Source organism: Physella acuta, unplaced genomic scaffold, assembly GCF_028476545.2.
Source record: "Physella acuta isolate Inbredline_101_S28 unplaced genomic scaffold, ASM2847654v3 ptg000355l, whole genome shotgun sequence".
NCBI lineage: Eukaryota > Metazoa > Mollusca > Gastropoda > Physidae > Physella > Physella acuta.
The window spans coordinates 66,895-80,270 of NW_026731874.1; the positions used below are offsets into that span (position 1 = coordinate 66,895).

General features: G+C 38.3%; 1 protein-coding gene across 3 annotated transcripts; it reads left to right on the top strand.

Annotated features, from left to right (window-relative positions):
* The first annotated feature begins 799 nt into the window (after positions 1 to 799).
* On the top strand, positions 800 to 12,054 carry LOC131941285 (nuclear transcription factor Y subunit alpha). Of its 3 annotated transcripts, XM_059300462.1 has the most exons (10): positions 800 to 885; positions 1,048 to 1,174; positions 2,678 to 2,869; positions 2,961 to 3,854; positions 4,547 to 4,603; positions 5,629 to 5,764; positions 6,012 to 6,136; positions 6,823 to 7,014; positions 7,200 to 7,310; positions 9,891 to 12,054. In XM_059300462.1, the coding sequence occupies exons 3-10, from the start codon at positions 2,726 to 2,728 to the stop codon at positions 9,966 to 9,968; spliced, it is 1,737 nt and encodes a 578-aa protein (XP_059156445.1). In that variant the 5' UTR covers positions 800 to 885; positions 1,048 to 1,174; positions 2,678 to 2,725; the 3' UTR covers positions 9,969 to 12,054. The 3 variants fall into 3 exon arrangements, with proteins under 3 accessions (XP_059156445.1, XP_059156446.1, XP_059156444.1); XM_059300463.1 differs by lacking the exons at positions 800 to 885; positions 1,048 to 1,174 and adding an exon at positions 1,282 to 1,490 and having other exon boundaries at positions 6,823 to 7,009; XM_059300461.1 differs by lacking the exons at positions 800 to 885; positions 1,048 to 1,174 and adding an exon at positions 1,284 to 1,490.
* Positions 12,055 to 13,376: the final 1,322 nt, after the last annotated feature.

The window sequence follows — 13,376 nt, forward strand, 5'->3', positions numbered from 1 at the left end:
ACCGGGTAACACCATTTAAGGGGGTGACACCAAGACAAAAAAAATGATATATTAAATAAATGTTTTTGACAGTACGTAGGCTACAATGAATGGTTAAAAAGTATATTAAGTATAATTAAGTACATAATGACGATCACAACAAGGTGGGGGGGGGGGGGGGGGGGGGGGGGGGGTTGAGACGACAATTCCACTACACACATTCATTGAAACGGCAGCTAACAATAAAATGAGCAAGTCCTGAGCAATCATTCATTATTTATAAAGGCTGAGCCTAGATTTAAATCCAAAGGTGGTCTAGATCTTTTTATTTCTCCTATAATTTAAATATTTAATCCTACATAATCAATTTCTTTAGAAATGGCGAACTATTTGCCAAGATGAAGTTATTTAACACTTCCACAACACCATCTATTAAAGTTTAATTGAATGAATCATTTAAGCCTGTAATAAGCCTGCACTTTTAAAAACTCCGCCTGCAAAACCGTATTTCAAAGCTAAATAAAAGATAGCCTAGATCTAGATCTAGATGTTGATATTTACCGAAAGTTTATTTTTAAAAAACCATTGATGTGTGCTAGATAGTTAAAAAAGAATGAATGTTACTGTGTTGAGTTATGGATTTACTAATTTGTTCTTCATGTAGAAAAATCTAGTAGGGCTACGTTTATTAAAACAATAAATTAAAAAATAACCCTTTAAAACACTGCGCCTACCCACGACCACAGTGTTTTCCTGTCGAGCGCTCGCATTTGTAATCCTAGACTCAAGACTAGGATGCGTCTCGTCAGCCTTGCTTTCATACGTCACGTGTAGTTTATTGACAACTCCTTGGCGTATTCTGCTGGCCCACTGTGTAGGCTGTTCTATCAATTGTAAAAGCCGGTAGTAAGTAAAAGAATGTATATTACATTACGGAGTACATGCGATAATAGTTTTGAAACAGTTAAATATTTGAAAACTACTTTTCTCATTTGCCCCTGTTTGCAAATTGTGCATAATGATAGCTATCATAACATTTCGACTATTCATTGTCAGTTTTTTTACTAGGTCAGAACAGAGCCAATAGTGGGCTTGCACACTATTTCCCTCTTTGAACAAGCATTCCGTGATTCGCCGCCGTGTACCGAAAGCCAACCACAGCCAATCACTTCTAAAGTATCTGAGACACCCCAAAGTAAGTCAATAACTAATTGCTATTATCGAGTAATGTGCCTCAACTGACACATGGGCAGTATATGAGCATGTTTTTAATAAATATTTCACATACATTTGGGTATTGCTTTGTAACTTGAGTTATTGCTCGCACTACCCTATTTACGGTTTAGCCACCATATTTTTGGCGTTGTTTCTTTGTTCGCTGGTTGGTGGAAGTTTGCGCAGTAATTTATGCAGATTACAAGCAGCAATGGCCGTACATTTGTCGGACCTTTACCCGCTTCGTAAAGCACCTCCCTGCTTTTCCCAGGCATTTTGATTGTTCTAGGCAACCAGTAAGATTTTAATAGTCACTAATTTAGCCCCACGTGTATATGATGATGTATATATAGTCTATATGTTAACATAGATTATTAAATAGTGTTGTAGCCTTCATACTGAATTACTAAAATAAGAGCCTCCTTTATAACTCGAGTCTTCGATTCCACCTCAAACACCGACGCAGCCACAAACTTTAAAAAAAAATCCACATTCATAGCGTACCTCACTGCTAGTCTACGACAGCGTAGTGAAGGTCCAAAATCACGTTTCTTGACCAGACTATAATTACTATAAATATAGATCTAGATTCTAGAAAATCAATAAAGAATTAAATAGGCCTAAGCAGTGTGATGTTGTTTTATTTAGATCTACAAGTAGAATCTAGATCTAGAATCTACTTACTTAGGCCCTATAAGAAAATTATTAATTTATTGGGCCTACTAGATCTAGCTGTAGCTAGTCTAGATTTTAGGCCTAAACATCAGCGTGTGTACACTCAATATTGTAACCGTAGGCAATTCATATTTCTTATTACCTAGGCCTAATTATTAATATTTGATTTTGTAATCCTAGAATCTAGATTAAGATTGATAGATCTAGACAACACCCCACTAAATACTGGTGTAATATAGATCTATTATCTATTAATACCCTAATCAATCCTAAACTTAGGCGTAACAGTTCTATACAAATACTAGTCTAACTAACCACTGTATCCATATAGCAATGTAGGCTTATGTAATTTCTCAATTGTAGGCCTACTGTAATTACTAATTACAGTAATTAGTTAACACAAGCTGACCCGCGGCGTATCATATGCAGCTGTTTTTAGTTTTTTATTTTCTACTTTTCAGTAATTCATAATTTGTGAATTCGACAGTATCAATGCTGCCACTGAAAATATTTGCTTTAAAACACTATCAGTAGCTGGTTAAGGACCCCACCCTCCTTTCAACCAACCCTATTTTTTTTCACCAGATGAACTGTTGACAAATGTATCCCACTTGTAAGTCTCGACACCTTACTTAATCTTTTTGTTGACAAATGTATCCCACTTGTAAGTCTCGACACCTTACTTAATCTTTTTGTTGACAAAGGTATCCCACTTGTAAGTCTCGACACCTTACTTAATCTTTTTGATGTATCCCACTTGTAGGTCTCAACGGCTTACTTCAATCTTTTTGATGTATCCCACTTGTAGGTCTCAACGGCTTACTTCAATCTTATTGGATGTGCCAATGCTGCATCTATGGAGCTGCAAACATCAGTTATGAACTTTGACCCATCTAATCAAGCTATGGGTCAGTATGTTCAAGCCCAGAATGCAATGCAAAATTTTCAAATTCCCCTTCAGCAGCTGCAAGGTCAAGGTCAGATCCAGCTGCAGGGTCAAGTAAGTTCATTTTTCTACCTCATACATGACCTCTTGGTTTATTTATTTGTTGAAGTTTAGTTGTGTAGAAAATGTTTTTTTTAATCCTCAGCTACCACTACTACAACTTGGTCAGAACGGACAATTTCTTCTCAACCAGCAGCAACTTCTGCAGCAGTTGAGCCAAGGTCAGGCCATTCAACTTCCAGGGCAACAAGGACAATCTATTCAGTTGCCTCAAAACTTGCAACATTTACAATTACATAACCAGCAAGGTCAGCCAATTCAAATTCAAAGTCAAAATGGTCAGACAATACAATTGCAAGGACAAAATGGTCAGACAATACAATTGCAAGGACAAAATGGTCAGACAATACAATTGCAAGGACAAAATGGTCAGACAATACAATTGCAAGGACAAAATGGTCAGACAATACAATTGCAAGGACAAAATGGCCAGACAATACAATTGCAAGGACAAAATGGTCAGACAATACAATTGCAAGGACAAAATGGTCAGACAATACAATTGCAAGGACAAAATGGTCAACAAATCCAGTTGCAAACCCAGGGTGGACAAGCTATTCAGTTACATCATCAAAATGGCCAGCCAATCCACATTCAAGGGCAGCACTCACAGCATTTGCAGGGTCAAGGTCAAAGTGGTCAACAAATTCAACTTCAGGGGCAAAATGGTCAACCTATTCAAATTCAAACGCAAAATGGTCAAACCATACAGCTTCCTGGGTCCAGCAGCCAAATAATGCAACTGCCCAATGGCCAACAGATCCAGATTCAGGGTCATCAAGGCCTTCATGTACAGAACCAAGCGCAGTCTTTTCAGTTGCCCAACCAGTTGAGTCAGATGCTCCAGCTCCAGGGCCAGCAGCTCCAGGGCTTCCAGCTTCCTGGCCAACACCAGCAGCTGCAGATGATGTCACTGCAGGGACAGCCCTGTCAGGTGCTCCATGTGCAGGGTCCAAATGGTCAGATTGTGCAGCAAGTGGTGAGTTTTTGCAGGGTCCAAATGGTCAGATTGTGCAGCAGGTGGTGAGTTTTTGCAGGGTCCAAATGGTCAGATTGTGCAGCAAGTGGTGAGTTTTTTCAGGGTCCAAATGGTCAGATTGTGCAGCAGGTGGTGAGTTTTTGCAGGGTCCAAATGGTCAGATTGTGCAGCAAGTGGTGAGTTTTTGCAGGGTCCAAATGGTCAGATTGTGCAGCAGGTGGTGAGTTTTTGCAGGGTCCAAATGGTCAGATTGTGCAGCAAGTGGTGAGTTTTTTCAGGGTCCAAATGGTCAGATTGTGCAGCAGGTGGTGAGTTTTTTCAGGGTCCAAATGGTCAGATTGTGCAGCAGGTGGTGAGTTTTTGCAGGGTCCAAATGGTCAGATTGTGCAGCAGGTGGTGAGTTTTTGCAGGGTCCAAATGGTCAGATTGTGCAGCAGGTGGTGAGTTTTTGCAGGGTCCAAATGGTCAGATTGTGCAGCAGGTGGTGAGTTTTTGCAGGGTCCAGTTTGTTAGCACAGACATATTTAAGCGTACATTGTGATGTACCAACATATTTAAACGCACATTGTGATGTAACAACATATTTAAACGTAGATTGTTATGTACCAGCATATTTAAACATACATTGTGATGTACAAAAAGCCTTAGATTGAATGCTGTGCGTTGTTACTATTCCAATAATTGTTTTCCAGGTACCTTTGATGCTAGGATCTGACCAGCTTGGTGGACTTTTAAATCCCCTGCAGCAGGTAATTCAACTTCCATTACTTGATAGCCAGGTTTTAGTTTTTCCTTTGTTTAAATCTCCCTAAAATCTGTACATTCAGCAACACAGTAACACATTCTACAAATGTTTAATTTACACACAAAATGGTAGCTTTAAGTTTTGACTATAACTCATTTAAATGGTAGCTCTTTTTATCATTTGTAAAGTCCTTGAATATTGCTGTGATTTTTGTCTCAGATGTTTGTCCAAGCACAGAACCCTTTAGTTGGTCAGTTTGTTGAATATTGCTGTGATTTTTGTCTCAGATGTTTGTCCAAGCACAGAACCCTTTAGTTGGTCAGTTTGTTGAATATTGCTGTGATTTTGTCTCAGATGTTTGTCCAAGCACAGAACCCTTTAGTTGGTCAGTTTGTTGAATATTGCTGTGATTTTGTCTCAGATGTTTGTCCAAGCACAGAACCCTTTAGTTGGTCAGTTTGTTGAATATTGCTGTGATTTTTGTCTCAGATGTTTGTCCAAGCACAGAACCCTTTAGTTGGTCAGTTTGTTGAATATTGCTGTGATTTTGTCTCAGATGTTTGTCCAAGCACAGAACCCTTTAGTTGGTCAGTTTGTTGAATATTGCTGTGATTTTTGTCTCAGATGTTTGTCCAAGCACAGAACCCTTTAGTTGGTCAGTTTGTTGAATATTGCTGTGATTTTGTCTCAGATGTTTGTCCAAGCACAGAACCCTTTAGTTGGTCAGTTTGTTGAATATTGCTGTGATTTTGTCTCAGATGTTTGTCCAAGCACAGAACCCTTTAGTTGGTCAGTTTGTTGAATATTGCTGTGATTTTGTCTCAGATGTTTGTCCAAGCACAGAACCCTTTAGTTGGTCAGTTTGTTGAATATTGCTGTGATTTTTGTCTCAGATGTTTGTCCAAGCACAGAACCCTTTAGTTGGTCAGTTTGTTGAATATTGCTGTGATTTTTGTCTCAGATGTTTGTCCAAGCACAGAACCCTTTAGTTGGTCAGTTTGTTGAATATTGCTGTGATTTTGGTCTCAGATGTTTGTCCAAGCACAGAACCCTTTAGTTGGCCAGTTTGTCCAGACAGAGAGTGGCCTGGTTTGGCAGCCCACAGGCATGTATGCTGGCATGGAGAATAACATGACAACCTCTCTACAGTTTGCACAGCCTGCTGGTAAGATGGGACAACTTTTTGTCTTGACTCATTCAAGTATCAAATGTGCTCTACTTGTAGGCCAGTGTGTAACGATTGTGCTATTGGCCAGTGTGTAACAGTGTGCTATTGGCCAGTGTGTAACAAGTGTGCTATTGGCCAGTGTGTAACAAGTGTGCTATTGGCCAGTGTGTAACAAGTGTGCTATTGGCCAGTGTGTAACAAGTGTGCTATTGGCCAGTGTGTAACAAGTGTGCTCTATTTGTAGTTGTGGGCCAGCCAGGTGAGAGCAGCAACCCAGCAGAACTAAATGGAGCCATAGAGAGCCACATAGAGAGCCAGACAGAGGCCAGTGAACCCCTGCAGTCAGCTGGGGTCAATGGGGATCCTTTGGTAACTTGAGCTTCCTTTATCAACATGATGAGTTTTATTTCACACTTGTGGACATCCACACGTTGAATTTTTTTCACCAGACTTTTATCTTCTGCCTACAATCCCAGCACAACAAAAAATACACATTCATATGACAGCTCATGTTTAAAACAAATACCTCACTGGGGTATTCATCACAGGCTCTGTAGTTATATGTTAAAAAAACAAGTGCAATGTAAGAACTAAAGTGATAAAATTAGTCTCAAGTCTATAATGTAAGAACTAGAGTGATAAAATTAGTCCCAAGTCTATAATGTAAGAACTAGAGTGATAAAATTAGTCTCAAGTCTATAATGTAAGAACTAGAGTGATAAAATTAGTCTCAAGTCTATAATGTAAGAACTAGAGTGATAAAATTAGTCCCAAGTCTATAATGTAAGAACTAGAGTGATAAAATTAGTCTCAAGTCTATAATGTAAGAACTAAAGTGATAAAATTAGTCTCAAGTCTATAATGTAAGAACTAGAGTGATAAAATTAGTCTCAAGTCTATAATGTAAGAACTAAAGTGATAAAATTAGTCTCAAGTCTATAATGTAAGAACTAGAGTGATAAAATTAGTCTCAAGTCTATAATGTAAGAACTAGAGTGATAACAATTAGTCTCAAGTCTATAATGTAAGAACTAGAGTGATGCCACTGTCCACAGTGTTCTGTCCCTGGGGTCACCAGCAGCAGCACCCCCCAGCCAGTGGGGAGGATCCAGATAGCAGCTGAGGACCCAGAAGATGAAACAACCCAGCCCCTGTATGTCAATGCCAAGCAGTACAACAGAATATTAAAGAGGCGAGCTGCCAGGGCTAAACTAGAGAGCACTGGAAAAGTTGTTCGGAAACGTAAGGTCAGTGATGAGAATCACTGTTCTAAACCTTTTCACGGTTTGTACAGCTGTTGTTGGCCCACCAAGTATGGAGCATTTAGATTTTGTTGCCTTTCTAATCTCTGAGTTTTTCATTGGATTCATTTGTAATTTGGTGGTCTCGTCTTTTAACTTTAAGTCCATCTTTGTTCACTTCCCATTTTCAGAAGTATCTTCACGAGTCACGTCACAAACACGCATGTCAACGAATACGAGGCACAGGAGGTAGATTTTTCTCAATCAAAGTGGAAAATGAAGCAGAGTTTGGTTTAAAAGATGTAAGTGTTGGCTAGGTGATTTAACATTAAATAGACCAGCAGGGTCAAACTAAAGCCACCTAATTGTCTGACATCTGGTTAGAGGGTTAACCCTTTATGGTTGGGGGCATCAAAAATATTTTACTTCACCTGTGGCCAAGCAAAAAAAAAAAAGGCATTATTTAAAAAAATAAATACTTTTTAAAAAAAAAGCATTAAACACAAAAATGTTAGCATGCTATGTTGCTAACCTGAAAGTTATAAGTTCAAATCCGGGTTTAATTCAATAGAGCTCCCCTTACTCCTCCCAGCTCAGATAAGTATCTAACTCGCATTTATGAAAGTAAAGGTGGCTGGGTATACTGCTAACCACACTATCCCTTTATATGTTGAGGTTATAGAAACAGGTAAACTTGACTTGCCCATGGACCGTGAGGTTTGAAAAGATATCTTTACTACTACATAAAATTGGTCTAATTTAATTAATTTAATAGCACAATATTTTACTAATAATACATAAAAGTAACCTTAATCCCAGAAAAATGTAAACAAAATGCTACTTTTATCGTTTTTATAAAATAATTTAAATGCTACTTTTATCGTAGTCACTGTAGCTATTTTATTTTCAATATCACTGTATTAGTTACATTATAAATATTCTGATTTGAAATTAAATAGACCAGTGGCATTTTAATTAGATTTAATCTCACTAATTATATTGCCAGTAATTTTTAAAAAATGTAACTTTAGAAAATCTTTACCTACGAGATTTTGTTCACTGCGATTAAATAAACGTTCTATAAATAGTTGAGGCGACCGCAGGTGCACCGGCTTGTAAAGGATAAAGTAGACATCAGCTAACTGGGCAATCAGCTGTGCGTTTGCTTATATATAGTACTTTTGTCTACATGTACTCATGAAATTCTATTGGTGATTGCAAGTTGTTTATAGAATCACTAGTTTTTGGACTGATTTAACCTATTGGTGATTGCAAGTTGTTTATAGAATCACTAGTTTTTGGACTGATTTAACCTATTGGTGATTGCAAGTTGTTTATAGAATCACTTAGTTTTTGGACTGATTTAACCTATTGGTGATTGCAAGTTGTTTATAGAATCACTTAGTTTTTGGACTGATTTAACCTATTGGTGATTGCAAGTTGTTTATAGAATCACTTAGTTTTTGGACTGATTTAACCTATTGGTGATTGCAAGTTGTTTATAGAATCACTTAGTTTTTGGACTGATTTAACCTATTGGTGATTGCAAGTTGTTTATAGAATCACTAGTTTTTGGACTGATTTAACCTTAAAACTCATACATAAAGTCACATTTCTCCTTTCCCAGATTGTAATGAAAGGGGCACTACTATATAAAATATAATCTAATTATAGAGTGGGTATTACAATAAATAAAAATCTCATAAACAACAAAAAAACATTTTTAAAAGCAAAAGTAACGGCAGATGTGCTCTATCATACAGCAGGGCAGTAATACTAGCAATTCCCATCTTTAGAAATATGTCTGCATACCACCCTAATATTTACTAAATTGATTAGTAGAGTATCACTACTATTATTTATTTATAATCAAAATTATATGTGGTCCCATTATAACTTTGTCCAAAGGCATCCGCACTCAAACAATAACCATGCAGCTACACCAAAACTATGAAATTTTGGCATGTTATTAAAAAAAAATCTGTCTAATCCATGCCCGATTTCGAATGCTAAATATACTGAAAGGAAGTTTGATTTCCGTTCCTTTTAACTGGATTCTTTTCTTTGTAATAAATAGCTAAAAAAAACTAGAATTAGCACCCAATGCCACACTTTAAAAAAGCTGTTTAGGCAACATCAGGCATTTAGCAGTGGAGGCATCATCGGGGGGCTTAAAGGTTAAAATAATATGGAATTTGATTTTATTACTAAACATTTTACACAAGCTAACCAAAATAAAAGGCTTTTGTTTAGTGGGTTGCCCACTGAGTTACACTAACATACAGCTGTATCCATTATGAAAGTGTCATTTAATCAGTTTGAACATGCGATTAGAAGAAAATATTACAAATCATGTTTTTTGCACTAGTTTCTTGACTCAAGATCATTATTTGTTATTCTTTTAGTTTGAATTAATTCCTTTATATTTTCTGAAATAAAGCAATGTTTTGAAGTGTAATTGGGTAAATTAATTTCTTTTTTTTTTCTGAAATGAGAAAGTTTGAAAGGTAATTAGCTTGAAAGGGATGAATAGAAAACAAGGTAAGAACCAGAGAAGGCAACAAATGAAGGCAAATGACACATTAGTAGAAAGATACAAACCTGTGTTGAAGCTGCTGACATGTTGTGACACATTTTGTCTGATATCATTAGTTCAATGAGAGTCAATTCCTCTACTAATGTTTGGCCAGTATTCTTTAAATGTAGTGAAAAAGTTTTCAATTTGCCACATTTTAAGCATTTGTTTTTTTTTCCACCAATAACTTTGTTTGAGTAGATTTGAAGTGTACCATAATAACTTTGACCAACATTGTCTTTTTAGGAAGCTGTTTGAATAGATTTTAAGTGTACCATAATAACTTTGACCAACATTGTCTTTTCAGGAAGCTGACAGTGAGCATTCACCTCAAAATTTAGACAAGTCAAGGCATGAAGAAAACAGCAATGGACACATATCATAGTGGCAGCCATATGAAGAAAGCAGTAATGGACACATATCATAGTGGCAGCCATATGAAGAAAGCAGTAATGGACACATATAGTGGCAGCCATATGAAGAAAACAGCAATGACACATATCATAGGGGCAGCCATATGAAGAAAACAGCAATGACACATCATAGTGGCAGCCATATGAAGAAAGCAGTAATGGACACATATCATAGTGGCAGCCATATGAAGAAAACAGCAATTGACACATATCATAGTGGCAGCCATATGAAGAAAACAGTAATGGACACATCATAGTGGCAGCCATATGAATCAATGACAAACTAGGATTTTTAACTAGCTGTCTATTGACTGCCTTCTAGAATTGAATGGTGGTACCCTGATCTCATGGGCTATGGATAATTGTTGTGTCAGCTCCATGCTGAACAAAGGGAAGCCAATAAGTGCACCTTGCTACTAGCCATAATAGCTGTATGGATGAGGCCATAATAGCTGTATGGATGAGGCCATAATAGCTGTAAGATTGAGGCCATAATAGCTGTAAGATTGAGGCCATAATAGCTGTAAGATTGAGGCCATAATAGCTGTAAGATTGAGGCCATAATAGCTGTAAGATAAAGGCCATAATCTTTCCACGTCTTAAGTGAGACATTAAGAGAATAGCCTAACATGCTCTAGGATTAATCAGTCATATGTCCCAACAAAAGTCGTCAGTCATATACCCCGACAGACGTCATCAGTCATATGTCCCGACAGAAGTCATCAGTCATATGCCCTGACAGAAGTCATCAGTCATATGCCCCGACAGAAGTCATCAGTCATATGCCCTGACAAAAGTCGTCAGTCATATGCCCTGACAGAAGTCATCAGTCATATGCCCTGACAGAAGTCACAAGTCATATGGCCTTACAGAAGTCATCAGTCATATGCCCTGACAAGTCATCAGTCATATGCCCTGACATAAGTCATCAGTCATATGCCCCGACAGAAGTCATCAGTCATATGCCCTGACAGAAGTCATCAGTCATATGCCATGACAGAAGTCATCAGTCATATGCCCTGACAGAAGTCACAAGTCATATGGCCTTACAGAAGTCATCAGTTATATGCCCTGACAGAAGTCATCAGTCATATGGCCTGACAGAAGTCATCAGTTATATGCCCTGACCATGGAGTGTCTGTCTGTCTGGTGGTACACCATGGAGTGTCTGTCTGGTGGTACACCATGGAGTGTCTGTCTGGTGGTACACCATGGAGTGTCTGTCTGGTGGTACACCATGGAGTGTCTGTCTGGTGGTACACCATGGAGTGTCTGTCTGGTGGTACACCATGGAGTGTCTGTCTGGTGGTACACCATGGAGTGTCTGTCTGTCTGGTGGTACACCATGGAGTGTCTGTCTGGTGGTACACCATGGAGTGTCTGTCTGTCTGGTGGTACACCATGGAGTGTCTGTCTGGTGGTACACCATGGAGTGTCTGTCTGTCTGGTGGTACACCATGGAGTGTCTGTCTGGTGGTACACCATGGAGTGTCTGTCTGGTGGTACACCATGAAGTGTCTGTCTGGTGGTACACCATGGAGTGTCTGTCTGGTGGTACACCATGGAGTGTCTGTCTGTCTGGTGGTACACCATGGAGTGTCTGTCTGTCTGGTGGTACACCATGGAGTGTCTGTCTGTCTGGTGGTACACCATGGAGTGTCTGTCTGTCTGGTGGTACACCATGGAGTGTCTGTCTGTCTGGTGGTACACTATGGAGTGTCTGTCTGTCTGGTGGTACACCATGGAGTGTCTGTCTATCTGGTGGTACACCATGGAGTGTCTGTCTGTCTGGTGGTACACCATGGAGTGTCTGTCTGGTGGTACATCATGGTGTTGCATGTTAATTATACATTTGAATCAATGGTCATTAATGAAATGATATTTGTTGTTGTATATACTAAACTATGTGCAATATTTTGTACCATAAATGCTAGAGTTATATTTAAATTGAATCAAAGATACTCGTTTGAGTGAAAAATTCATTGACCCAAATTGACTTATTTACAAGTTATTTATAGACTTATTGTCATGTTTGAGTATTTAATTTGTCTAGGTTCATTTGTTAGTTGTAGGTGGGCGTGCTTGTTAATTGTAGGGTGGCTTACTTGCTAGTGTTGGGAGTCATTCCGCAAATCCAAGAATTGACCAGGAATGTTGGCCACATCAAGGGAAGTAGAGAAATGGTTACTCGCCAAGAATTTTCTTCCTCTTTCAGCAGAGGGAAGGAACGCTGCAGTCCGTTTTCAAGAGGTTCAAGATGCCCAGAATCCTCGTTTAAATTTTTATTTATCTCACAATCAGATTCATCTACCACACTGCAGTTTTTTAAAAATGGCTTCCAAGATTTGAGTCAAATGTGATATAAAGATTTGAATTAAATGCTTCGAGATTATCATGGAAAGAAATAATATTCGATTCTTTTCCCTGAAGCTTCAGGTTAAGCCCACCTTGTTGTTCATCTGCTAGGTATGCTACTCTCTCAAAGCACTCTTTGTAAAATCATACCAAAACATCTTGTTTTTTTTGCACTTCCAAGAACAATTTGATTTCATCTTGAAATAAAAAAACTTCATATTTCCCTTTGACTACCAGCGCACTGCAAACTGCAATGCAGAAAATGGGAACCTTGTGATCAGAATTAATGTCTTTGAACAGTTCTTTAAACAGACGGATGTTTTGGGCTCCGGATTTAATATAATTTGCATTTATTATCAAATTAAATTAGCTCCTCCAAAGGAGTCGTCTGAATATAGTCTTGCTGGCAAGGGAATACTGGTGAATGATGCTTGCACTAATGCTGTTTCCATGGTAAAAATTTTCTGTTCAATCAAGTCTGACATTTGCAACTAGTTTCATGCGGATGGAAGAACTCCATATATTTTTGGTGTGTTCCGAATGACTAGTCTCAAAATGACGTTTTAGTTTTGAAGGTTTCATTTACTCTTGATACCATTTTGTACAGTAAGCATTGTGGCTTCTCTATTCCATTGCAAGTAAGTAAAGCCGAATTTAAGGTGTTCTAAATATTTTACATTTTCTTTTCCATTGCTGAGGAAGTATAAAGCGAATTTTCTGAATAATTTTACACATCAAAATTTCTACCAAATAATCTTTTTTAAAAGCATCACCCCCCCAGCCCCTATTATAACCAGGCGCGCCCCCCCCCCCCACCTCCAAACTCGCCCCCTCCGGTACTCATTTTTTTAAATTAAAGGGATATAACCATGCGTGTTTCATTTTATGGAAACATTGAGTTGCTTCCCTTTTCTTTGTGCATACTCTGTAATAGGTTTTGACGAAAATCTCTCTATGTATGTATTTATCAGTGGCGATGCCAGGATCGTCTCATGGAGGGGGGGGGGGGGTACAGTTTTTTCCAG

Excerpts from the sequence above, each read along its gene's own strand:
- LOC131941285 (XM_059300462.1), top strand. The coding sequence starts at position 2,726 with ATGGAGCTGCAAACATCAGTTATGAACTTTGACCCATCTAATCAAGCT. Across the intron at positions 7,015-7,199 it reads AAGTTGTTCGGAAACGTAAG|AAGTATCTTCACGAGTCACG; the intron begins GTCAGTGATGAG and ends TCCCATTTTCAG. Across the intron at positions 7,311-9,890 it reads CAGAGTTTGGTTTAAAAGAT|GAAGCTGACAGTGAGCATTC; the intron begins GTAAGTGTTGGC and ends TTGTCTTTTCAG.